This window comes from Grus americana, chromosome 29 (assembly GCF_028858705.1).
Source record: "Grus americana isolate bGruAme1 chromosome 29, bGruAme1.mat, whole genome shotgun sequence".
Classification (NCBI taxonomy): domain Eukaryota; kingdom Metazoa; phylum Chordata; class Aves; order Gruiformes; family Gruidae; genus Grus; species Grus americana.
The window spans coordinates 409,657-434,995 of record NC_072880.1 but is presented as its reverse complement, the minus strand read 5'-3'; the positions used below and the strand labels follow the sequence as shown (position 1 = coordinate 434,995).

The 25,339-nt window shown below is 67.7% G+C and overlaps 3 protein-coding genes and 1 pseudogene across 5 annotated transcripts; all 4 read right to left on the bottom strand.

The window, feature by feature from the left end:
* Positions 1–1,839: 1,839 nt before the first annotated feature.
* Positions 1,840–4,397, bottom strand: LOC129197642 (lysosomal acid glucosylceramidase-like). Its single transcript, XM_054806275.1, has 10 exons — positions 4,331–4,397; positions 3,986–4,177; positions 3,751–3,897; positions 3,439–3,572; positions 3,113–3,285; positions 2,795–3,032; positions 2,482–2,706; positions 2,238–2,401; positions 2,029–2,154; positions 1,840–1,948 (listed from the first exon to the last, which is right to left on the bottom strand). The coding sequence occupies exons 1-10, from the start codon at positions 4,395–4,397 to the stop codon at positions 1,840–1,842; spliced, it is 1,575 nt and encodes a 524-aa protein (XP_054662250.1).
* Positions 4,398–7,746: 3,349 nt separating this feature from the next.
* LOC129197641 (lysosomal acid glucosylceramidase-like) lies at positions 7,747–11,504 on the bottom strand (annotated as a pseudogene).
* Positions 11,505–15,248: 3,744 nt separating this feature from the next.
* On the bottom strand, positions 15,249–18,629 carry GBA1 (glucosylceramidase beta 1). Its single transcript, XM_054806568.1, has 10 exons — positions 18,178–18,629; positions 17,808–17,999; positions 17,586–17,732; positions 17,319–17,452; positions 17,063–17,235; positions 16,724–16,961; positions 16,328–16,552; positions 16,052–16,215; positions 15,765–15,890; positions 15,249–15,626 (listed from the first exon to the last, which is right to left on the bottom strand). The coding sequence occupies exons 1-10, from the start codon at positions 18,251–18,253 to the stop codon at positions 15,524–15,526; spliced, it is 1,578 nt and encodes a 525-aa protein (XP_054662543.1). The 5' UTR covers positions 18,254–18,629; the 3' UTR covers positions 15,249–15,523.
* A 238-nt stretch (positions 18,630–18,867) lies between these two features.
* ENTREP3 (endosomal transmembrane epsin interactor 3) lies at positions 18,868–25,302 on the bottom strand. 3 transcript variants are annotated; one of them, XM_054806565.1, is made up of 12 exons: positions 24,289–25,299; positions 23,531–23,587; positions 23,256–23,366; positions 22,943–23,068; positions 22,740–22,847; positions 22,397–22,557; positions 22,176–22,275; positions 22,006–22,090; positions 21,310–21,888; positions 20,981–21,049; positions 20,499–20,761; positions 18,868–19,881 (listed from the first exon to the last, which is right to left on the bottom strand). In XM_054806565.1, the coding sequence occupies exons 1-12, from the start codon at positions 24,505–24,507 to the stop codon at positions 19,711–19,713; spliced, it is 2,049 nt and encodes a 682-aa protein (XP_054662540.1). In that variant the 5' UTR covers positions 24,508–25,299; the 3' UTR covers positions 18,868–19,710. The 3 variants fall into 3 exon arrangements, with proteins under 3 accessions (XP_054662540.1, XP_054662541.1, XP_054662542.1); XM_054806566.1 differs by having other exon boundaries at positions 20,981–21,046; positions 24,289–25,298; XM_054806567.1 differs by lacking the exon at positions 23,531–23,587 and having other exon boundaries at positions 24,289–25,302.
* Positions 25,303–25,339: the final 37 nt, after the last annotated feature.

Below are 25,339 nucleotides of genomic sequence, written 5' to 3'. Positions count from 1 at the left end.
GGCTGGAGCGCTGCAGCGGGCGCTGCCGCACCGTTGCCTGTCCCGCTCTGCCCCAGCACTGCACCTCATGTCCTTCCCACGGCTCTGCCCTCGTCCCCAGCCTCGGGGCTCTCTGGGGATGGGGTGAAGGGGAGACCTGCGGGTTTTTAGGTTCCTAAAAGCATCTGTGGGCATCTCGGCTACATCCCCTGTGCTTTCCCCAGCAGCCGCAGGGATGAGCCCTCCATGTCCCCCTCTGCGGCATCCCTGCCCGCCAGCTGCTGGGCAGAGCAGGCAGCAGGTCCCGTGGGGCTGCCTGTCTTCCTCCTGCCACGCCGCTGCCAGCCCGGTTTCCCTGAGAGCTAGGGCACAGCTGGGGACGGAACCAGGCCAGCCGCCTGCCACAGCAGAAACCAGCAGCAAAGGAGGCCTGGGCTCCTCGGCAGGACGTGTCCCCGGGCCAGGAGGGCGCGAGCATTCCCACTGCTGGAGGGACGCCCGGAGCCCAGCTCCCCACAGCAGCGCGAGCAGGGCAGTGAGCGGCGGCTGCTGCACCAGGAATCCCTCCGGCGCTGACAGCTCTGTTTGCATTCCTCCATGCCTGCCAGCGACGGGGAGTTCCTCGCAGCTGGCACTGCCAAAAGCACGTCGCGCAGCAAGCGCTGCTCCGCGAGCAGCGGCCGAGGGCACGTGGGCCGCAGAGCGGGGCCCGGGGCCGGAGCCGTCCGCCCAGGCACCATGTGTCCCGGCAGCGCCGCGGTGCTCCCTTGGGACACCCCGTGTGGGGCTCAGCCCCGGGGCTGGCCGCGCTGCCGCGGTTTCCTCTAGCCACCGCTGGTTTACAAGCGCGCAAGTGGAAAAGCGGCGTCCAGCCAGACTCGCCTGCGTGCCGGCTGCCGGGTGGCACACAGCCCTCGCTTGTTCGGCTGCCGGTTGCTGCCGCCACCGGCATCCTGGCATCGCTGCTGTGGGCACCCTTGGGGACTGGCTGTGCCTGGTGTCCCCGGGCTGAGCTCCCTGGACGTGCCCCCCTCCCCCAATAGGCGAGAGCCCAGGGGCCCCCACGTTGCACCGGGAGCGGAGCTGCGGTGCTGTGCCACGGTGCTGGGGACGGCTGCAGAGCCTCCCCTGCGCTGGCCCAGTTCGAGGGGCCCCACCGGGAGGGGGATGACTCAGTGCAGCCCCCCCGTGCCCGCTCCCCCATAACGTCACTCGGGAAGTATGTGCCCGACGCTCCCGGTTCCCATTAGTGGGGGGGGCTGATGGCTGCTCCGGCAGGAGAAACCGCAGCACGCGGCCGCCTGCTCTGGCCGGGGGAAGCTGGGGCTGCTGACGTTGGGGCCCTGCGCTGAATCCCGGCTGTGGGTCCAGGCTGCTGCCAGCACCAGGTCCCCACCAGCTTCTGGCCCCTGCCCTGCCCGGGGGACACTGCAGTGGGCAGAGGGGAGCGAGATGCTGCCCCTCGGGGTGACAGCTCCTGGCGGCACAGACCCAGTCCCTGGTGGGGTGTCCCAAGGAACCCAGGGAGAGGCAGGATGGAGCCCATGGGGCTCAGCAGGTACCGCCTGCCCCAAACCTGCCTCCTCCTCCGGCTCCTGGCACAGTCCTGCCTGCTGAGCGGAGAGCAAGGGAGGGCAGCGGGCACACAGGCGAGGTTGTAGAAAAACCTGTTTATTTTATGAAAACATCTAGAAAAGAGCAGATGTTGCAGCCCTCAGATCAAACAAGTCCCCTGGGACGTCGCAGGGCTGCAGGGGCTCTGCTGCTGCCCCAGCCCCGCGCAGGGACCTGTCCCCAAGCCCTCCACCGGCACCGCGCTCCCGTTGCCGGCACCTCCCTCCTCCGCCAGCCACAGCGGCGCTAGGCTGGCTGCTTCCACAGGAACGTCTGGATGGAGTCACTGGGAGCCGTGGCCTTGATGAAGCCGACCCGTGGGTCGGAGATCCCGAAGGACACGTCCACGGGGGAGCTATGGGGATGGGAGAGGGGATGCAGGTCAGAGGGGGCAGCCGGGGCTTTGAGCCGGAGCGCCGGGGCTGAGCCACTCACCGGTTCAGGACCACCAGGACGACAGCACCGTCAGGGCGCAGGAAAGCAGAGTGCTCCAGGTCGCACCAGCGGCACTTCTTGGAGACTGCCAACCCCACGCGCTGTGAGCCCTCGGGGATGAACTTGCTGCAAGGACAAGCAGGATCTGAGCACGGTGCCCAGGACAGCAGCAGGAGCCGGCAGCCCCTTGCTGGTCCCCCCCCACCCACCTGAAGTGCCCCAGGTGGTAGAACATGGGCTGCTTGTAGAAGACATCCTTGCTGCTGTCCACGATGACGGGGCTGTCCACGTAGTTCTTGCTCCAGTTGGGGCCCCCCTCCAAGTCCAGGGCCAGGTTCCAGTCAGTCCAGCCTGTCACGTAGTTGTTGAGGTTCTGCGGGGCAGATGACAGTGCTGAGCCATTGGCAGGTACAGAGGGTGGCCGGTGTGTCAGTGGCACCCGCCGAGCCCTACCGTCAAGATGCTATGGCTGTACTTGCTCCCACGGTCCCAGCCGCCCAGCACCACCCTGGGCTCCCAGAAATAGGAGCCGGTCGAGGCTTCTGTGGAGAGGAGGAAATAGTCCGGGAAGAGGTGATGGGTGATGGAGAGTGTGAGGTCGATGGGCGCCAGGAAGTCCAGGTACCAGTGGATGCCGATGCCGCTGATGTAGCTGGCGGCCACGGGATCTTTGAGAACCTGGCAGGAGACAGGAGTCACTGCCTGCACCAGTGCCCGGGGCCAGAGGAGCTGCCATGGGGCTGGGAGAGCTGCTGTGGGGACTCACCACCTGGGCCCAGTAGGGCAGCATCACCCTCTGGTCATCCAGGATGATGAGCTGGACGTGGCGGTGGGAGCTGTTGGCCAAGGCGGGGCCCAGGTCCCGTGCGATGAAGTCCCGCTGGTGCTCAGGGGAGAAGCCCAGGCACTGGAAGGGGTAGAAGACGATCTCTCCAGCCGTGGGCTCGTTCCCTGCTGTCACTGCCCAGAAGGTCAGGTTGTGCTTGGCGTATTCGTCCAGGAACCTGGCGCAGGACAGAGGGGTGAGCGGCCCCATTACAGCAACGCCGGCCCCAGCCCCCACCGTGCTTCCGTGGCCCCTCACCGTACAAAGTAGTTGGCCCAAGTCTTGTGGTACTTGTCCCCGGGGCTGCCCTTCAGTGTCCCCCTCCCTGTCATTGCACCATTCGTCTTCATCCAGACCGGGGAGGTCCAGGGGCTGGCATACAGCGACAGTGGCCGCTTGGCCACTACCTGGGCTGCCTGGAGGATGGGGATCTGGGGAGAAGCGGGATGGCAGCGAGCTCTCTGGGTCTGCCCCAGCATCACAGGTGGCAGGACAAGTTCTCTCCCTCCCCATCAGCAGGAAGGTGCTTCCCTTCTCCATCCAGTCCTGTCCCGTCCCACCCAGCCCCGGTGCCTCAGGCTCACCTTCATCCGCGTGTCCTCCTCCGTCAGGTTGAAGTGCTTCAGCTCAAAGTCACCCTCTGCATCGGCGTAGGTGTACAAGCGGACGGAGAAGTCGGTGCTGGCCATGGGGACGCGCACGAGGTTGTACTCGATGCCTGGGGACAGGGCGGGTGGTGATGGGCGTCTCTCTGGGGTGGATTCGGGGTGTGCGGCCCCCTGCCTTCCAGTAGCCTCCCAGACCCTCGGCACAAGTCTCAGCGGCCAGACCCCGCGCAGGGGAGGCTGGACAGACCGGCCCGGCCACTCGGCAGCATCGCCCTGCCCCGAGCTCACCTTCCTCGGAGAAATAGGAGCGGAGCAGGTGGTTCTGGGCATCCTTGGACAGGGACTGGATGTTGATGGCAGCCGAGTCTGTGACGGAGCCACCAAAGCCCTTCACCTTCTGATAGCGCTGCGCCGTGTCCAGGGTGAGATGGAAATCTGGGGAGGGGACAAGCAATGTCACAGCTGCTGTGCGGGGACAGGCTGTTTCCCGGCGCACAGGCAGGCGTCCGGATGCGGCGGGTACCTGGGGTCTCGGCATTGTGCTGGAAGCTCCCCTCGCTGCGCTCCAGCCGCTTGCCGGCCTTGCTGCTCTCGTACTTGACGTAGGTGCCCGGGGGTGGCAGGACCACGGGGTCCAGTGTGTCGCAGTACGTGGCGCTGCAAGCGCACACCAGTGAGCCGTGCCCGAAGTCCTTGGCATTGCAGGGCCGGCCGCCTGCAGCAGGAGGAGAGACCGGGCAGGCACAGGGCGCTGTGCAGGAGCCCAGCTCACCCCTTCAACCCACCACAGACCCCGAACCCGTGGCTTTGCCACCCCAAACCGCTGACTCTGCAGCCCTCTGTTTGGGGACACGGTGTCGCCACTTACCTGCTGCCTGCGATGCTGCCTGCACCAGCAGGAGCCAGCCCAGGACGCCAGCACCCCCGGGCCCCATGGCACCTCTGCTGCAGCACGGCTGGGATGGATGCCGACGGCAAGCGCTGGGGCTAGGAGCAGGGCGGCGGGTGTCAGCAACCCGCTCCTCTTGCCCTGTCCCAGCCCCGCACGGGGACAGAGACCAAGGGCAAGGACAGCACCTGCATCCCTGTGCCCAGGAGCCTTGGGGAGCACCAGCACCCCCCCCGCCAGGGCTGAGCCCCCACCACCCTCCCTGCTCCCCGCAACCCCAGCCCTTGCCTTCCCTCCTGCCCCGCCAGCGCCCACGGATGGCCAGCGGTGCAGCCCCCAGGCACGTGCCGCCCTGTGCCCACCAGCCCGGTGTTCCCAGCCACCCACGCCGGCTGTACCCGGCAGCTTGGTTCACTCCCATTGCTCGTCCCACGGCCGTGCCGTGACATGCTGTGCCGCTCCGCGCATCATTGGTGCCTCATGAGCTGCAGCTGAGAGCGAACAGCTCCACGCCCCAAACCCCACTAACGCAGCAGCCGGGGCTCGCCCAGCCGGAGCGGTTTGGGGCTGGAGCCCCTGGCGCAGAGGGGTCCCACGTTTCCCTGCTCTCCGCAAGCGCTCCCGCCCTGCCGTGTCCTCCCCCTGATGCTGGGCAAGGAGCTTCTCCACGAGGGCGTGGGAACAGCCACCGCCGCGCCTCGGGACCCGGGTGCCAGGCTGCCGCCCCTGCGCAGGGGCAGGCGAGGGTGGGATGGAGCCAGCTCGCTGTTCCCTGGCACTGTGCGGGATGGGGACCGGGGCCAGGCGGGCTGTCCTGCACCCGTCGCCTCCCGCTCCCTGCCTGGGGGCGATGCCCTCAGCACCGTGGGCACAGCCTTGGCGTGGTCTTGCTGTCCGGGGCCACCCCCATCCCCACTGGCTGATGAAGCTGCTCCGGACGCAGGGTACTCACCTGCTGCCAGAAAACCCTCTCGACACGTCTCTGCTGGGAGCGGGGCGGCAGGACCTGCTTTCTGGCTGTGCGTGGTGGGAGGTGACGGTGTCTGGCGGAGCAGGAAAGGTGAGTCCAGGAGAGGACAGCTCATGGGACTTTCTGCATTTGAAGAGGAGCCCGGGGATGATTTTGCAACTACGAGAGCTTTCAACACTCACCGCAGCATTTGCAAAGCTTTCCTGAAACCTGTCCCGATGGCCAGAGGGAAGCCGGGGGAGTGGGATGCCCACTGGCCCCCCAAGTTCCTCCGTCACCCCAGATGGACCCCCTGCAGTCACCTCCGCTCAGCCCCATTGCTCCTCTCGCACAGAGCCCCCCACAAAAGCGTCTCCCCAGGACGCCCTCGTGCAGGGGTAGGGCTGGCCGTGCCCACCCAGGTGTCTCTGCTCGGCTTCGAGTCCCACCCGGCGGCGGCTCAGCGTTGCCACAGGCGCAGAACCGTCTGCAGCCAGCGCCACGGCCAGGACCCGCGCCCCGCTTGTGGCCACACCGGCCACTTTCCTGGTGGAGGCGGAGGTGGCCGCAGGCAACCCCACGAGCAGCCAGCTGCAGCAGGGACAACTGCACCCCGCTCCTTGCCGCCCAGCTAAGGCGGTGATGGGCACAGCGGGGGGCTGCAGGTGCTGCAGTTGGGGCCCCGCTCGCCCCTGCTGTGGGGCCGTGCCCCCCACGCTTGAGCCCCATGCCCGCGGCTGGGCTGGGTGGAGCAGGCTGCAGCAGTTTATCATCTGCAAAACAAGTCTGGGCTCCACACCTTCTAATTTGGGATCCTTCCTAATTGCAGGCACCTACCCATCAGGAGAAACAGGAGGGGGGCAGAGCCACGGGAGAGGCAGCATCTGCCCAGCCCGGCCCCAGCGTGTCCCCGAGATGCTGCTGGTGCGGGTGGCCGGGGAGGCAGCCCCTCACCCAGGGACCGCTCCTCCCGCTGCGGCCAGAACAAGGACCCGACCCCCCCCCACCCCCGGCACAGGCTGCACCCAGCTGGGACGATGGGGGTGATTCCTGCAGCCTCACCCCCAGCCCCTCGCACCCACTGCTGGGGATGCCGCATGCCTCGGTTTCCCCGTCAGCTTCTTTTGGCACGGAGGGAAGGTACCAGCCCTGCGGCAGCCGTGTTTCCAGATGGCCAGGGAGCATGGAGCCCGCCCAGAGGGGCTGTGCCGAAGCATTTCCCTGCACAGGCATCCCTGAGTGCTGCCGAACATCTGGGGGTGGGGGGCTCCATATGCACCTTCCTGCGTGGCAGAGGTTTTGGGAAGCACAGGCAGAGCCCGGCTGCCGGTCAGGCCAGCGCTACCCAGGAACATCGATAAAAGCGCAGGACGGGCAGGAGCGCTCCGTGAACAGGGCTGAGATGGAGCCCGGCGCTGCCTTCATGCCGCACTCCAAGAAAACAGCTGTTAAACCTCTTTTTTTTTTTTTTTTTTTCTCCTTTTTCCCCCAACATCAGCAACTCCACAGCTCACACACAAGAGGAGTTTGCCAAGGAGCGCTCTGGCTTTCTCGTTCCAGGACTTCAAAGATGCTGGTAACATTCCCAAAGGCTGGAGCGAGCAAATACTGTAACCGGTATTTAAAGAGAGCAAACAGGATGGCCAGGTAATTGCAGGCTGCCGGCTTGATGTCAGCCACGGCCAGAATAGAGGGGAGTCTGTCCGGAGGCCACACCGGCCGAGGGTGGCTGGATGCGGCCAACGGCGTGAGTTCTGGAAGAGATGGCATCAACCTAATTTGTCTGCGAGGTTTGGTGGATGGGGACAGTGATATAAGTTACTCAGTCTTTTCTACAGCGTTCGCCCTGGTGCAAGAGGACATTTTGATTTTTTTTCTAAAAGAAAAAAAAAGAAAAAAAAGAAAAAAAGAAAAAAGAAAAAAAAAGAAAAAAAAAGTAAGCTGGGGAAAACCAACAGCACATCTGAAACGAATCATGAGCTGGCGAGCGGCTGAGGCTCCAGCTGCAGCGATAAACAAGGCAGCCACACGCAGGCCACGGGGATGGAGCCCTCTGGGGCACCCCTCGCCCTTCGTTGCCTCTCCGAGGAAAACCGAGCAATTTCCGAGAGTGTAGAGGAAACACTGACGGAGACGGCGCATACCGGAGGGAGCGCGTCACAGCTTTACTTGGCGCCCGAGACACATGCGAAGGTTTCAAGGGAGCCACGTGTGGAAGCGTGGTTCAGGACACGGTGCAGCGGGAGCTTTCGGGGCGCTGGGGGGTGCCAGGGAGGGAGGGGGGAGGCTGGGAAGCGGCAGCAGCTGTGGGGAGACCCCGGCACCGGGAGCACACGCAGCCCCTTGCGTGGGGGCAGGACCCCTGGTCCGTCCCATACCCAGCTGCAGGTCACCACCCACTTCCAGCACTGAAAGAGCTGGGGAAGAGCTGACCCCCAGAGCCCCCCAGCCACGCGGTGCTGTCACTGCTGGTGCCACAGGTACGTCTGGATGGAGTTGGCTGGAGCCACGGTCTCGATAAAACCAACGGCGGGGTCCCGGATCCCAAATGGCACATCCCAACCGAACCTGGGGGGGGGGGGGGCGGGAGGGGCTGAGCAGGTCAGTGTGGCCGGGGCCGAGCGTCCCCTTGCTCCCCCCCCGCACCCGGGCAGCCTCGCTGACCTGTTAAGGACCACCAGGACGAGGGCCCCGTCGGGGCGCAGGAAAGCCGAGTGCTCCAGCCGACAGATGAGGCATCGGCGGCTGCTGTGCAGCCCCACGCGCCGCGAGCCCTCGGGGATGAACTTGCTGTGGGGAGAGGAGCGGGAGAGGATTGTGCCCCTGGCCTCGGGCTAGCAGCAGCTCCTGAGCCCCCCAGCCCCCACCCACCTGAAGTGCCCCAGGTGGTAGAACATGGGCTGCTTGTAGAAGACATCCTTGCTGCTGTCCACGATGACGGGGCTGTCCACGTAGTTCTTGACCCAGTTGGGGCCCCCCTCCAAGTCCAGGGCCAGGTTCCAGTCGGTCCAGCCGGCCACAAAGTGGTTCAGGACCTGGGCAGGCGGGGAAGGGGCTGAGCGAGGCCAAGCCGGACCCCCAGCCCCGGGCGGGCAGTGCCGGGGGGCCGTACCGTCAGGATGCTGTGGCTGTAGCGGTCCCCTCGCTCCCAGCAGCCCAGGGACACGGAGAACCGGAGGGTGAGGAAGCCACTGCAGGCCTCCGTGTAGAGGAGAAAATGGTCGGGGAAGAGCTTGCGGGTGGCCTCCAGGCTGCAGCTGGCCGGGACGATGCCATCCAGGTACCAGTGAACCCCCACGCCGGCAACGTAGCGGGCAGCGGTGGCATTGCCCAAGACCTGGGGGGAGCAGAGGAGACACCTTGCACCAGGGTCCCCAGCGCCCTGAGCCCCATGGGGGTGGGTGCCAGCGGGATCTTCTAGGGCCACTCGTCTCCCCTGTTGTCCCCTTCTGCGGGCACCGCAAGGCTCCTGCGCCTGCAGCCCTCTCCCTTCAGCACCTGCACCCCGAGCAGCACCCTGACGTGGCTCCGGCACCCCACAAAGCGACAGGCACATGGAGGGGGGAGAGGTGCCCCTCCACGGGCTCCTCATCATCCCCCCCCCCAGCTCCTGCTGCTGCCTGGTCCTCCCCCCGCTTTCCCCCTCCCCAGGGTGGACTTGCACCATGGCCCTGCCCTGTCCCCGGGTGCTGCGGGTTCAGGGCGAGGGAGGGACGTGCTGTGCCCTCCCCTGCGGCTCCAGCCTCGCTCAAGGGACAGTTTTTATTTTCTTTTCTTTTAGTTTAAGGTAATTCCCCCAAACAGCTCTTCAGCATTGTGAAGGGTAAACCGAATCTGCCGAAACTCTGCTGGGAGCAGGTGCTGGCACGCCGGCGGTGCCTCTGCGCGCTGCGCTGCTGGAATCCGGGATGCGGATGCCACCTCCCGTCCCTTCTTCAGCCAGGCACACGCAGAGGCTGTTGCTACCGAATTAGCCGGCTCTGGCTCCCTCTCCGGCAGACCCGGTTTGCCTCCTGCTCTGTCCAGAGCTGGGAGCGGCTGCTGGCTTAATTTTCAGCTAAAACCCAAGGTTTGGGTGGGACACGGAACGGAGGGAGAAGCCGGGCAGGGTCACGGGCTTTGCTCTTCACCACTTTGGCCCAGTGTGGGAGGTGGATGCGCTGGTCATCCAGGATGATGAGCTGGGTGCGGTGGGGGCTGCGGGCCAGCGCGGGGCCCAGGTCACGGACGACGAAGTCCCGCTGCTGCGCGGCGGTGAAAACGATGGTGGGGAACTGGGGGGGCGTGAGGAGCGCTGCGAGGGGCTCGTTCTGCACCGTCACTGCCCAGAAGGTCACGTTGTGCTTGGCGTATTCATCCAGGAACCTGGGGGCAGGGAATAGGGGGGCAGCGTCAGCCATGCCTGCCCCCCCCAACCCCAGCCCGCCCCCCCCCCCAGGGTCCTCGAGCATCCTGCTCCCAGGGCACAGTACTTGATGAAGTAGTTGGCCCAGGTCTTGTGGTACTCGTCCCCCGCCTGCCCCTTCAGCGTGCCCTTCCCGCGGACGTCCCCGTTGCTTTTCATCCAGGCTGGGGAGGTCCAGGGGCTGGCGTACAGCGACAGCGGTCGCTTGCTCATGGCCGAGACTCGGTGCAGGAGGGGAATCTGCAGGAGAGGACAGAGGGTCTGGCTCAGCTCTGGCTGTAGCCCCCCAAAGCCACGCGGTCCAGCATTAGAGGAAGGGGAGCACTCAAGGGACCCCCGTGGGAAACAGCAGCCTGCGAGCACCACCCCATGGCATGGTGCCCCAGCTCCGCGCCCTGCCAGTGCCAGCCGGGATGTGCTGGGACGTGCCCCGGAGGAGGTGCCAGCTCCCACAGGCTGTCCCCACACATCCCGCCACGGTGCGTGGGGCTCGGCAGCGCCTGGTCACGAGGGTCCTGGCAGGCACGGGAGCTCCAGCGGGAGAGCGGACAGGCACTGATGGCTTCAGCCTCCCACCTTCATCTCCACATCCTCCTCCGCCAGCCTGAAGTGCTTCAGCTCATAGTCGTGGGGGACGTCGTCGTAGCTGTAGGGGCGCACAGAGAAGTCACTGCAAGCCATGGGAAGCCGGATGAGGTTGTACTCGATCCCTGGGGAGTGGGAAAAGCATCAGGTAGTACCGGAACAGGCGTCCAGGTGATGGGCGTCCCTGTAGCAGGAATGGGTGCAGCTACCTCCCAGGACCCTGCGAGCAGCCCTGTGCTTCCAGCACCCTCGTTACTCACCGCTCTCAGAGAAGTAGGAGCGCAGCAGGTTGTCCTGGGCCAGCCGTGACAGCCCCAGGATGTTCAGAGCAGCAGCATCGGAGAGGGACCCACCAAAGCCCTTCACGTGCTGGTATAGCGCGGAGACATTGAGCGTCAGCAGCAGCCCTGCGAGGGAGACCTTGGCTCGGCTTGCGGTGCCCAGGGGACCCGTGGTGGCACCTGTCGCCAGCCCAGCCACAGCGGGTACCTGGGGCACGCAGGCTGCGCTGGAAGCTCCCCTCGCTGCGCTCCAGCCGCTTGCCGGCCTTGCTGCTCTCGTACTTGACGTAGGTGCCCGGGGCTGGCAGGACCACGGGGTCCAGTGTGTCGCAGTACGTAGCATTGCAGACACACACCATGGCGTCACGGCCGAAGTACTTGGGGCTGCAGGGCCGGGCACCTGGGGGGCACGGGCAGGGTGGGGGCAGCTGCCGACTTGGGGACACGTCCCCGCCAGAGCTCTCCTGCCTGCCCTGGGATGCTGCCTCTGCCCCCGCACCCCATCTCCTCTGCAGGCACCCCAGCTCCTGTGCTATCCCGGGCTCCTGACCCCATTCCAGGGCACCCCGGCGCCCAAGCCATGCATCCCATTGCCAGCCCCACGACATCCCCGTGCTCACCTGCAGCCCAGGGCACCACCTGCAGCAGCAGCAGCCACCAGCCCAGGACATGAGCAGCCCCCACGGCCCCTCCATGTCCCCCTGGCTCCAGTGGGTCCTGGGGAGCAAAGCCTGGGAGCGGGGGCATCCTCAGCCGAGGCAGGCGTGGGTGCAGTGGGGGGGGGAGTGGCAGGCTCTCCTCCCCGGCTGGATCGGTGCCGTCTCCTCTGCCCCTGCTCCTCCTTCTGCTTCTGGGGAGCTCCTGCCGCACGCTCCGTCCTCCCCCCTCACCCCGCAAAGACCCTCGCCTTGCCGGAAGGTGAGGTGGGTCCATCCGTGCCAGCAGCCCACCTGCCTCCGCCCCAGCTGCTCCCCAACCTGCGCTGCCACCAGCCCTCCTCCTCCTCAGGCAGCTCCAGCCTCCCCACCTCGCCTTTACGGGGAGCCACTTCGAGACCTCCCTCCGCAGCACACCCTCTCCCACCCCCACAGCTCCTCCTTGCTCTCCTCCCGGCCCGTACCTACCGCTCGTCTTGGACCTGGACCATCGGGACGTCTCCTCGCCGTGGGGCTGGAGCCAGGGAACGCCGGGTCCCCCTCGCCTTCGCCGCCATCCAAAGGTGTCAGCCCCCAGAGAGGGGAGACAGGGACATCATGCTGGCAGCTCCGGCTACGCCAAAGGCCCCACCAGCACAGGGAGACGCAGCACGGGGCAGCTCTGAGAACCCCCTGCGACGCCCTGAAGGAAGAGCTGCTTGGTTTCTTTTGTCAGGCAGCGTCTGGATGGATCCCTGGAAGCAGAGGCCACGGGCAGGCTCTTGGGCACCATAGGCTGTCCTGCTAACGAGCTCTAACAGCACCACGAGCAATTTACCCCTGCCTATCACCCCAATTGCCCCATTCCCCACCAAGAGCTGCTGTGGCCATGCACCCACCGTGGGGAGGGTCCGGGACCCCCAGACGAGGATGGCAAATGAGGCTGCGTGGCCCGGTGCAGCAAAAGGACCTGCCAGACACAGCCACGCAGGAGCCGGGGCTGCTGCCACGTCCCGCGCGAGCCTTTTGCGTTGCTTGCCCCACCTCAGCATGCACCGTGGAAGGCCGCGGCGGCAGCAGCAAGCTGGCACGTGCCCCACAGGTCCTGGCCCCCGGCAATCGCAGCCAGGGCTGCGCTGTTGAGCCAGATCCACAGAGGGGAACCCGCTCTGCTCCTCTGTGCCGGGGGACAAACCGCTCTGGGAGCACTCCCTGCTCCTCCGAGAGCAACCCTGCCAGTCCAAAGAGCCAGGGGTGAACCAGGCCGGCTCACCCGGCACACAGCCACCGCCTGGCCCCGGTCACATTGCCCAGGATGCGCCTGCTCCCATGGACGTGCACGCACGCACCCGTCGCTGTGGGGATGCCCCTGGCATCTCTCCGCAGGGGCGGCCCAGGGGGACGGCGAGCAGCCACCTCCCAGCCACCACCCCGCCTGCCCAAGAGCATCGACTGCCCCAGCTCAGAGTTCCCCTCCACAGGGTTAAACTGCTCCGTTAGCTCTCCCTCTCCGGGTGGAGCAGCACTCCATGACTAATTTTCTCCTTTTCTGGCATATCAGATGCAGCTGTGGGGCAATTCAATTAATCAAAGTTCCTCCTACCCTCCAGCGCTGCCGTGCCACCGTCCTGCGCCTCCGCCTGCCACGTGGGGCCGAGCCACGGGGCGCCCGGGCCAGCTGCCACCCAGGAAAGGGCAGACGGGGCTGGGCAACCCCCGGTTACAACTCACGGGGCAAACAGGCAGCCCCGGAAGGGAGCTCCTGTCCCTGTCCCTCTGTCCCGCGCATCTCCCACCCCCAGCTGTGACTCACGTGTCAGCCGGGCGCTACACCCAGGCTAATAAGCCCCAATTTTGGGGAGAGGTTAATTGGTTGGCCCCTGCTGCCCTGCAGTAATCGGCTGCCTCCTGGCCCACTGCCAGCACCCCATACGCCATTTCCCTCCTCCTTTCGGGGTCCGGCTCTACCTGCCCCATCGCGGCCCTGCAGCAGGCTGGGGTCCCCGCAGCCCCCACAGCTCCCAGGAGCAAAAACACTGCAGAGGCTGCTGGAGCTTGTCCCTATCAACACTGGCTGATAAGAGCTTCCTGCTGAGCAGGAAAAGTGAGACCCAGGGGAAGGGCAACGCCTCGGCGCAGAGCGGGTGGCACGGGAGATGCTGGGCAGCCCCACCAAATCCTCCCAAAGCCGCTTCTCGCTGCCGCTCCCAGCGCGCCGGGTTTCTCACGGTGTTCGCAGACCTGCCCCGCGCCAGGCAGAGGAGCCCGGGGGGTGAATTTTGTCCTTTGCCAGGCCAGTGGGGATGGGGACCCTGGGAACACAGAGCTGGGGCTGAGCTGCCTTTACTGGGATCGTGACTCCAAAAACAGCGGTGCCAAAGCAGGAGCCGGGTGCGCAGAGCTTCGATGCGGCATGGCGGCGGCAGCTCGGGCTCCATGGTCCTGCCAGGCAGCTGGACCTCGGCCCTGAGCACGGGGACAGCTGGCCCTTGCTGGTGGTCACTGGTTCCAGGCCAGCTGCTGGGGGGTGTCCCATCCTCCCAGCCCCAGCAACCACCAGCTGGCGTGCGCCCCAAAATGACCCAACGCTTTGCACAAGAATTAACGAACCAAGCCCAACGACGTTGGAGGATTTGCACCCTCTCCATTTAACCCAGAGCTAGTTGGTCCTTCAGAGCCAAGCAGAGCACATCGACAAGGGCAAGCGTCCCGGGGTGATTCAGCATCTGGACATCGGCTTTTATTTCCGGGGCCGGTAAAACGTTAAAGGAAGCTGTTAAGTAAGAACCTGGGAAATAAAGCAGCAGGTGGAGGAGCGGTCCTGCACTGGGCACAGGGATGCTGTGATCCTGGAGAAATATTTCCCTCTTGTGGACAGACACAAAGAGCCTCCGGGCAGGAGCAGGATGTTCCTGCCCCCCTGCACAGCCAGCAATCCCCAGGACTCGCGCACCTCGCGGCGTCGTGGGGTCCCAGGGCTCCTGCCCCACAGCAGCGTCCCGGCCGCACAGGACTTGCTGGCATCCCAGCGTGACCCCGTCACGCACTTACCCACAGCCCCAGGTGCTGCCGGAGCCGGCGCTGCGCCCAGCCCACGCGGCATTGCTGCTGTCAGACCTGACGGCATCCTGCCTGCCTCGACCCGGCTGACCCGGATCGGCCCAGCAGCCCCAGCCTCCCTTCCTCACCCTGACAGCAATCGCGCCCTCCCTGCTATAATCCTCCGCTCAGCACACCCTCCGAGCTCCCTCCCTCCCTCCTTCCTGGGTGTGCCCGCACTCGGCACCCACTCCTGGCCCTGCGCCCACTTGCTCAAGCTGCCCCGGCTCCACGGCGGGTGCCGAGACCCTGATGCACCCCCAGCCTCCTCGTCACAGCAGCGGGGACGGCATGCCGTGCTGCAGGGCCACTGTGGCCTGGCCGGCGTCCCTCTCCCTGCGAAGCCCCAGGAGAAGCTCGCCATGGGCCTGGCCCCATCCAGAGCAGGCTCGTACCCTGAGCCCACCGTGCCACGATGCTCCCGGAGCTGGCTCTGCCCCCAGCCCTGACCCTGGGGAACGCCCCGCGCCTGGGCTGGGTGAGATGCGATCCACCATGGCAGGAAAAGCAAGGAAAGGTGAAGCTTGGCCACAAAACGCTGCCCAGGGCTTCCGCCAAGGCAGGCGTCCACATGCTTCGTCCCCACTCCTGCGCCAGGACCAGGAGCATCTGCGTGCAGGGTAAATCTTGGGCTGCCTGCCCGTGCCTAAACCTGCTCGCAAAGGCAGCGGGAGAGCGCCTGGGCTCAGCCCACCCCCCCGCCAGGCAGCACGTGCTGGACGCTGGGAGCGGGCTGGTGGCTGGAGCCACCTCCCCAGCCCGGTAAGCCCCGCTGGGAGCTGGGGGGGGGGGCAGAGCAGCTGGGGCAGGCAGGGAGAGTGGCCGCCCCGCAGGGCTCCAGCTGCTCCGTGCTGCTCTTGGGACTCCCGTGGGCTCCGTGCCCGGGTGGCACCCAGCCATGGCACCCAGGAGCACGGGAGGGATCTGGATGTTTCTCTTCCAGTCACAGACAGAGGCAGCATCAGCATTTAATGTCAGAGCAGCAGCAGCAAACAGTGTTCGCAGCCTGTGGGATCTCCACCCCGAGGGGCACCGGTGCCCCCGGCCCTCCTGCACGTGCACGGCGCTCCCCGGCCCAGCTCGCCCGAGCGCTCGGCTCTGTTGCGGCGCAGGCAGCAGTGAGCCGCCTCCTCTGCGTTCCCAGGCCTGAGCCCGTGGGGCTGCTCTCCTGGCCCGGCTCGGTCCGGCCCCTGGCCAGCCATGGGCGTCCCAGCCCCGTCACTGCCGCTGCCACAAGTAGGTCTGGATGGAGCTGGCCGGAGCCACGGCTGCGATGAGGCCAACTCTATCTGCCAGCCCGAAGGTGACGTTCTGCGGGGACCTGGAGGGCGAGGAGCAGTGGGGTCAGACCTGCAGCAGCTCCTGAGCTCCAGCGGTGCGCGAGGCCCAGCAGGACAAGCCACACACACGGCCCAGCAGGACGGGGTCCTGTGCTCACGGGCTGGGCTGCATTGCTCACCGGTTCAGAATGACCACCACCACGGCACCGTCGGGGCGCAGGAAAGCTGTGTACTCCAGCTCCGTCTTCTTGGACTCTTTGGAAGCGACGAGGCCCACGCGCTGGGAGCCCTCGGGGATGAACTTACTGCACGGGCATGAGCAAGAAGCGACCCCAGGAAGGGAGTGAGACCCCAGCAAAGCTCCTCTCCCAACAAACCTGCCCTGCTCCCCTCCTGCCAAGCTGCTACTGCAGCCGTGGAGCTGGAGCCTGGGCAGCTGAGGGCGCGCCAGGGGGCCCCAACCCACCTGAAGTGCCCCATGTGGTAGAACATGGGCTGCTTGTAGAAGATGCCTTCACTGGTGTCCACGATGACGGGGCTGTCCACGTAGTTCTTGACCCAGTTGGGGCCCCCCTCCAGATCCAGGGCTAGGTTCCAGTCGGTCCAGCCGGCCACAAAGTGGTTCAGGTTCTGCAACAGGACAGCCCGGACGTCTGCCCAAGGAGCAGGGTGCTGACAGGAGAGGGACTGTGCCAGCAACCCTCTGCGGGGCCCGCCGCACCAGGCGATGGGGGAGCCTCACCGTCAGGATGCTGTGGCTGTACTGGTTCCCCCGCTCCCAGCAGCCCAGGATCACGTTCCTCTCCCAGAAGTGGGCCCCAATGGACGCCTCTGTGGCCAGGATGAAGTAGTCGGGGAAGAGCTCGTGAGTGGGCACCACCGTGTCCTGTATGGGGCCGATGAAGTCCAGGTACCAGTGGATGCCAATGCCGTGGACGTAGCGAGCTGCCTCTTCATCCTCCAGGACCTGGCAGGGAGAAAAGTCGGCCACCACTGGATCCCATGGGGTGGGGAGTCAGCGCCCCAGCCCTCACGCTGGGGGACATTGCGGCTGAGCCCTCTGCGGAGCCGTGCTGCGCCAGCGGGACCGGGGATCTGCCCCGGCTCACTGTGCCAGCAGACCCCACGCCACACTCACCACTTTGGCCCAGTGCGGGAGGTGGAGCCGGTTGTCATCCAGGATGATGAGCTGGACGTGGCAGTGGGAGCTGTTGGCCAGCGCGGGGCCCAGGTCCCGCGCGATGAAGTCCCGCTGCTGCTCAGCCGTGAAGCCCAGGCACTGGAAGGGGTAGTTGTTGATCAACCCAGCCGAGGGCTCGTTCTCCGCCGTCACTGCCCAGAAGGTCAGGTTGTGCTTGGCGTATTCATCCAGGAACCTGGGCGTGGGGGAGAAGGGTGAGCTGCGGGGTCTCCCCAGCACCACCGCTGAGGATCCCCTGGGTATCTGCACCGTCCCCTCACCCCAGGCGCTCCTCACCGTACAAAGTAGTTGGCCCAGGTCTTGTGGTACTTGTCCCCTGCCTGCCCCTTCAGCGTGCCCTTCCCCACGAAGGACTCGCTGGTCTTCATCCAGGTCGGGGAGGTCCAGGGGCTGGCGTACAGTGACAGCGGCCGCTTGCTCATGGCCAGGGCTCGGTGCAGGACAGGGATCTGCAGGAGGGGGCAAAGGGAGCACCTGAGCCGAGCCCCTGCACACACCCCCACATCCCACCCCGCTCCCTCCCACCACTTGCCTTCAGCTTTGTGTCCTCGTCTCGCAGGCTGAAGTGGGCAAGCTCATAGTCGAAGGGAACGTCGTCGTAGGTGTAGGCGTGGAGGGAGAAGTCACAGCTGGCCATGGGGAGCCGGACGAGGTTGTACTCCAGCCCTGCCAGGCACAGGGGAGTGGGACAGGCAGAGGCGGGGAGTGGGACAGGAGGTCTCCAAGCCCTGCGGGCACCCAGACAGAGGCCCGCAGGGTCCCCGTCACCATCCCTCCTCACCTCCCCCAATGTTCTCACCTTCTTCAGAGAAGTATGAGCGCAGCAGGTGATCCTGGGCTGTTTCTGGCAGGGAAAGGATGTTGATGGCAGCTGCGTCGGTGATGGAGCCACCAAAACCCTTCACATGCTGGTACTGCTGTGTCGTGTCCACGGTGAGGACAAGATCTGCAGGGAGGGAAGCCGGTGTGATGGCGGGTCACAGGCAGGGTACAGCCCGTCTCTGCCGGCCGCAGCGGGTACCTGGGGCACGCAGGCTGCGCTGGAAGCTCCCCTCACTGCGCTCCAGCCGCTTGCCGGCCTTGCTGCTCTCGTACTTGACGTAGGTGCCCGGGGCTGGCAGGACCACGGGGTCCAGCGTGTCGCAGTACGTAGCATTGCAGACGCACACCATGGCGTCGCGGCCAAAGTACTTGGGGCTGCAGGGCCGGGCGCCTGGGGGGCACGGGCAGGGTGGGGGCAGCTGCCGGCTCGGGGACACGTCCCCGCCAGAGCTCTCCTGCCCGCCCCGGGGGGCTGCCTCTGCCCCTGAGCTCTGCACCCCATCTCCTCCCTGGCTCCGCACCCCACCTCCTCCCGGCCCCCCCACCCCGCTGCCGCCCCCCGCGCTCACCTGCGGCCCGGGGCACGGCCTGCAGCAGCAGCAGCAGCAGCAGCCGCCACCAGCCCGGGGCACCGGCACCCGCCATGGCCCCTCCGTGTCCCGGGGCGCTGGGCCCCTGAGCAGCGGCAGCACCGTCGAAGCCGCCGGTCCCGGTAGCACTCCGAGCCGGTCCCGGTGGCACTCCGAGCCGGTCCCGGTGGCACTGGCTGCCCGGCCTCCTCCGCAGCACCGGGCCCGCTGCCGGCCTCGCCTTTAAGGGCGCCCGGGCTTCCCGTCCCGCCCACGCCCGGGGCGCCGGTGCAGGAGCGACACCGGTATTGGGCAGGCCGGACCCGCGATCGCTGTCTTGCCCAACCCGGGGCCCGGCCCTACCCCCGCGTCGGTAACGGGGCCGCGGCCCCGGGGAAGCCGCACAGGCGGCGGGGCCGTTCACCCCCCGCCCGCAGCACCGGGGGGCCCCGGGCGGTCACCGCCCCGCTCAGGCAGCGCGCTGCGGCCCTGCTCCGTCCCCGGCTGCCGCCCCGGCCGCGCCGCCCCGCGCTCACGGAGCCGCCACCGGGGACCCAGGCGGCCGGTGCCCCGCCCCGCCGCTCACGTGACCGGCCAGCTGATCCGTCCGCCCGGGCGCCGCTCCCCCCCCCCCCCCGCCCCGCCCCAACCCCCCGGTCCCCCGTCGCCACCGGCCCCACGGCCCCGGGCGAGCGGCGACCACCTTTATTCGGTCTCTAGCGAGGGGCAGCGTGGCTGCGAGCGCCGCGGGACCGGCCCCGCAACGCGTTCCCGGGCGCAGCCGGGCGCGGGGACCCCGGGGCGGGGGGGACCGGGCGGGGGACGGGCACGGCCAGCGCGAGGCGCCGGGGACCGGGCAGGGCCGGGCAGAGGGGCTGTGCGGGGGTCGGGGCGGGGGGCAGGCACGGCTGGCACAGGGGACGGGCAGGGGACGGGCAGGGCCATCCCACGGTACAGGCACGGCTGGCACTGGGAACGGGCAGGGGACAGGCAGGGGCCGGGCCGGGCCGTCCCACGGTACAGGCAGGGCTGGCACAAGGGACGGGCAGGGAACGGGCAGGGCCAGCACACGGGACGGGCAGGGCCAGTGTGGGGGACAGGCACGGCCGGCACGGGGGGGGACGGGACGGGCACGGCCATCCCACGGTACAGGCACGGCTGGCACAAGGGACGGGCAGGGGACGGGCAGGGCCAGCGCAGAGCAGGGACAGGACGGGGTACAGGCACGGCTGGCACGGGGGAGAGGGCAGGGAACGGGCACGGCCAGCGCGGGGGGGACAGGGCAGGGGACAGGCACGGCTGTCTCAGCTGCCCAGCAGACACCCCAGGGGACCAGCCCCTCGCCCTGGCCCCACCTGGGGAAGGGGCCCAGACGAGGCCCCAGGGCAGCGGCGCAGGACCCAGCCCCGCCAGGACAGCAGCAATGTCCGAGCAATGTCCGAGGGCCCTGGCCCAGAGCGGGACCCCCCCTTCTCCGCGCCGGGGCACCAGGAGGGTCCCTGCAGAGGCCGCGCCGTGGGTGGGGGTACACCGTCAGAGGACACTTTCCTTGCAGGTCCCGCTCAGGCTCCGCGGGCGGCTGCGCTCCAGCCGGCGGGCGGACAGGAGCCGGCGCAGGGACGAGGTGGAGCTGAGGTCCCCGCAGCTCTGCAGGTGGATGCCTTCATGGGGCCGCTCCGCTCCCGGCCAGGCGTTCCAGGGAACCTGCAACCCCACGGGGACAGGCTGCAGCCTCGCGAATGACACCCCTGCCCATGGTACCCCACGCTCGCCCGCCCCGCGGGACGGCCCGTGTTCTGGGGGGCAGCTGGGCAGGCACGTGGGGCAGCACAGCAGGGGTGGCGAGGGATGGCAGAAGCGTGATGGCAGAGGCGTGTGTCACGCGTGTACGCTGTCATTAGGGACGGGCTCGTTCCCGTCAGGGCCTCTCAGGCTGCGCAAGGTCTCCGGTGTCCCGTAAGCCAAAGCTGGGACGTCCCAGCGCCTGCCTCCAGGCTGCGGTGACTCAGGGGCAAAGCCAAAGCCATTGCGACACACGTGATTTTCCCCATTCACGGCAACAGTGGGGGCTGAGGGGAAGGGGCTGCCACGCCAAGAAGGGCTGGGCAAGGACAGTGCCGCAGGAAGGAGGTTCTGCCTGCGGCCCTGCCTGCAGCCGGGGTGCCGGCACCACGGGGTGTGCGGCAGGGAAACGGAGACTCTGGAAGGGCCAGCGTGGAGGTGCTGGTGGGGACTGGAGGGAGGGAGAGGGCGTGGACGGGCCTTCCTGAGAAAGAGGAGCTGCCCCTGTCCCCCGTGGCACCGCGGCTGCCGGAGCTCACCTGCTTGTGCCCTTGGGAGCTGTGCGCGGGCACCTCCGTGCCGGCTGCTGGGCTGCGCTTGGGTCTCTGCAGGAACCTGGCCACCAGCCCGCGGGTGCCCCGGCAGACCTTGAGGTCCCCCAGCGAACGGGTTGTCGTTTTCGACAGCTGCTGCGTCACCTTCTTGGAGGGCAGCAGCTTGTTCTTCCTCACCGAGCTGGCCCGGAGCAGCGGGGGGGAGTCACAGTGCGATCGGCGGAGCAGGCAGGCCTCCGAGCACAGCCCTGCGGAGACACTGCTGCTGGATGCCGGGACACTGCTCACAGCGGGACCTGTCCCTGCAACCCCTGGGGGTCCCACTGTCTCCCCGCCAGTGGGAACAGTACCGCCGCGGGTCTCCATCATCCCAGCCCCAGTGGGGTGAGCCCGATCCCCAACGGGCTGCAGAAGCACTCCCCCCGCTCCCCACCTTTCTGTATATCCCAGTGCATCCATGCCCTGACCTGTATCCGCAGAGGAGTTGGACATGGTGTCCTCCAGTGCTTTGGTATAAAGTACTTCCCTGAAATCTGCTGGGAGCAGAAAGAGCGTGCTCAGGCTTTGGCAGCGCCCCACACTGCTGCGCAGCCCCCGGCACCAGCCCCGGCAGCACGACCTGCCCGGCACCCCTCTCCTCCCAGCCTGCTCCCCCCCTTCCCCTGGGATAACCTCAGACCAGCTCTAATCCCACCTGGCCGCAAACAAATGCGGCCAAAACCCCTGGTGTGTCCCGGCTGCACTGGTCAGACACTGCTGCAGACCCGTCCCCGTGCCAGCAGCCATTGCCACCTACCAGCATGGCTGGCCATCAGGACGCCGGGGTCACTGTGGGACCTCATGAGCGGGCGCTGGCCGAGCCCCGGGGCCGGGGACGAAGGGCAGGAGGTCTCGCTGTTGCGCCGTGGGTGGCAGAGGCGTCCAGTGCCAGGCCCCGAGGGGCAGCCACCCCCACGCCCCTGCAGCGAGCCCTTCTCCTTGAGCCGCACCTCAGGGAAGCAGGGGCCGACGCAGCGGGCCAGCCCCTCCAGGCGATTGCAGCTGTGGGTGATGGCTCCCCCCACCAAGATGCCATCGTGGCTGGGCTCTGCTGTGGAGCAGGAGTAGGAACGCTCCCCCCGCACCCGGGGCTGGGGTGTCTCCTCAAAGGGCCCCTGCAAGCCCAGCGTGGGGCTGCGTGCGTGGTGGCTGCACTGCACGCAGTCCACGCTCAGGCAGTAGTCCGCGCGGCTGCGCTGGATGGAGCGGAAGAGGACGTAGTCGACGGAGCGCATGGAGCCCTGCAGCTCCAGTAGGCACGAGTCCTCCGAGGGGCTGCTGTCCCCGGGGATGTCCATGATCTCGGACATGATCAGGGACCCGCTGTCCATGGACACTGCAAGAAATGGAGCCGGGGTGGGTGAAGAGCATCCGGGAAGGGCTGGTCGCCCCACGAGCCCTCTCCCATCCCGCTGATGCTTCGGCCCGAGGTGCGCCGACGGGGCATGCTCACCTTCTCCGCTGAGCACAATGGAGGGGACGCGGTCGCAGGTGCAGGCGTGCGAGCCGTCCGTCAGCTGCGAGTCAAACAGGGTGGCCTGCGGGACGGCACGGTCAGCACCCAGCGCGAGCAGCAGCCCAGCCCTGCCTGGCCACCCCCTGCCCGCAGCACCCGTCTCCTACCTGGCTGTCTCCCCGCAACCCCATCACGGTCTCGTAGGAAGGGGGGAAGTCAGTTGGGTAGAGGGGCACGGGGCTGTCCATGGAGCCGTTGTAGGTGATGCTGCAGAGGCAATAGCAGAAAAGCTCCGTCGGTTGGGACAAGCCCCGCTTGGGGGCAAATGGGTTCCCCGCTCCTGCACCATGGTGGCCCCGCTCCACCAGCCTTGCTCCCAGCCAGGTACCTCTGCGCGTCGGTCTCAGAGCTGCAGGTGTACTCGGGTGGGTAGTAGGGGGGTGGTGGCACTGGGGGCACGAACTCCTCAAAGTCCATCATGCTCTGCAGAAAGGTGTCAGGGGGGGACGTGCATTCCAGCGTCACAGAGCTCGAGCGCTGGGGGACCAGCTGCAGGGAGAGGGGAGGAAGAAGAGCTGGGAACCCCTGTCCAGACATCCGTCAACGGACGTGTGTCCCGGGCCTTAATCCGCACCCGGCTGAGGCCGGGTCCTGCCCTGGCACCCTGCGGCCTCCCCAGCCTGGGAGTGCTGCCCAGCCCCATCTGCTCCTGGGCCAGGGCTGGCACTCACCACATGGACGATGTCGAGGGAGAAGATCTGGATGCAGCACACGACAGCAGAGAGCGTGCAGATGATGGTGGAGAAGACGGTCAAGCCGCAGACGCTGAAGAGGAGATCCTGGGGAGGAGCAGGGTGAGCTGTGGACACCCACAGAGCATGGCAGGGTGTGCAGCTGCTCCCCAGGGAGCCCTTGCCCCCCCCGGACCCCCCACCTTGAGTGCCACGCGGATGCTCCAGCAGTCAGGGTTGGGGAACATGGTCAGCATCTCGCTGTGATGGCTGCAGGAGGCGGGCGGGGGCTCCAAGGGGGCCTGGCAGCAGACGCACGAGTCCTTCTCCTGAGGACAAGGAACACCATGAGGGACCACTGGATGCCATGCTCTCCCTGGAGAGCCACCGGTGCATCCTGCCACCAAACCCCTGCTCCACTGCCCCCCATGTCCCCCGAGCCCTGCAGCCAGGGCTGAGCAGTGCTCAGCTGCCTCAGTGCGTGGGGGCACTGCAGCATTCCCCAGCCAGCCTCACCCTCTCACAGGCCTCCAGGGACTTCACCAGCTGTGCGTTCTGGCAGGACAGGACGGACCCGGCGAGGCTCAGCATGATGCCCAGCACCGACAGCAGTGTGAAGAAGGTGACCTGCAGTGTGGGGGGGAGAGGGTCTGCCAACTGGGCAGGGCTGCGGAGCAGGGAGCCGACACACACGGCTGCACATCTGGGGGCACATGGGGCCGCTCGGTCCCCCCGCACTGCCCTCCCCAGCCTGGACATCCATCTGCAGAGGGGTCCCCCCCAAAACCTACCACCAGGGTGAGCGGCCGCTTCCAGGAGACGATGCCGACAAGCCCAGACAGCGCCAGCTGCAGACGCACAAGCCCAGGAGTGAGGATGGGGAGGGGTCTCTGCCAGGGAGCAGGGCCCAGAGTAGCTCCCACCCCTGGGCAGAGCCCCCCGAGCCCTGTGGGCCCGCAGCCGGCCCGGGAGCAGCCGGGCCATAGGGGCAGCCTTGGCGCCACAAGCCTGGAGAAACTGCTGATTCAGGGCACTGGAGAGCCTGGGGACTGCGGGCAGCTCTGTACCAGGCAGTGAACCCGGGCCAGGATCTGCTCCACGCAGTCCCTGCGGGGGACCCCAGGCCTGCCAGGGTCCTGCCCTCACCCCACGTCCGCAGCAGGCAGAGCATCCTGCCGCTTGGCTCGGGAGCAGGGCAGGGCTGCCTGGTCCCCTGCCCTGTCGCCACTGCGGCACCCCACGCGCCTCTCCCTGCCTGCGGCTGCACAAACCTGCTCGAGGTTTGTACAGAAGCGCGTCACCTCAACGCGTACCCCGGATAGCCCCCCCAAACCGCTCCGGGGGTCCCCATCCCTCACAGAGTCACCCTGGGGGAATGTCCAGGATTCTCCCACAATGCACCACGGCAGCCACAGGCAGAGGGTGGGGGAGCCGCGGGGCTACACTCCCTTGGGACCGGTGGCCAAGTCAGCATCCAGGGAGCCGTACGGACCCGGCAGAGCAGGCCTGCGCCGGACCCCTCTGCGCGCTGCCCCAGCCCCAGACTCACTGAGAAGCCGGCCCAGGATGGACAGGAGTGCCGGATCTTGGCGGAGGGCGTGATGGTGGCCGCTACCAGGCTGAAGGTGACAATCAGGACGCCCAGGATCACTTGGATGAAGCCCAGCACCAGCAGGATCTGCAGCCAGGTCCGCTGGACACGGAGGTGGGTGAGGCTGCGAGACGTGCGGCCGGTCAGCGAGCGGCTGGAGTCGCTGGGGGAGGGCATGGCTGCCCCGGGCGGCGAGCAGGGCCAGCCGGCCCCAGAGCCCCGGGGCAGCCGACGGCACCGCGCCAGCACGGGGCCGGCCCGGGGGAAGCAGGAACGGACGCTCTGCGGGAACGGGCCGGGCTCCACCTTTCGCCTCCCCGAGGATGCTGACGGCGGCTCTTCCCTGCCCCCCGGGGCAGCGCCCACGGCCACGGGGGACCCGGGGCCGCCAAAAGCTCCGCGGGGTGTCCTGGGAACAGAACCAGCCTCAGCGGTACCTTCACATCCCGGCCGGACAGCCGGCCTAGAGCTCCCGGCCGGAGGCAGAGCGCGGCCCCGGAGCTTCCTCCTCTCTCGCCGTCCCTCGAGCGCCGGGCCCCCGCCGGGGGTTCATGCCGCCCTGCGGAGGCCGAGAACCGCCGCCCGGGACGCGGCGCCCGGGCCAGGTCGCCGGCCCCCGGGGCAACGCCGGGAGGCGGGAGCCGCGGGCCGGGCAGCGGGCGAGGGTCCGCCCGCCGCCCGGGAGCATCCTCCGCGGGCGGCGGGCGCAGGGGCCGGGGCGCCCGCAGGGGAGGGGGGAGGTCCCGCTGCCAGGAGCGCCCCCGGCACGGGCCGGTACCGGCGGGCGGCTACCGGCGGGTTCGCCGCCCCGCGCCCCCCAGCCCCGGCCCCGCGCGGAGCGGCTGGCGGGGACGCCCGGCCGGCGGGATGCTGCGCTGAGCGCGGCCGAGCATCCCCTCCGCCGAGCCCCGGCGGCGGCCTCCGGGATCCCCGCTCCGCCGGGGCCGGTGCGGCGGGGCCGCAGCCCGGTGGCCGCGCCCGCGGCTGCGGCAGGAGGCGGAGCGGGCGC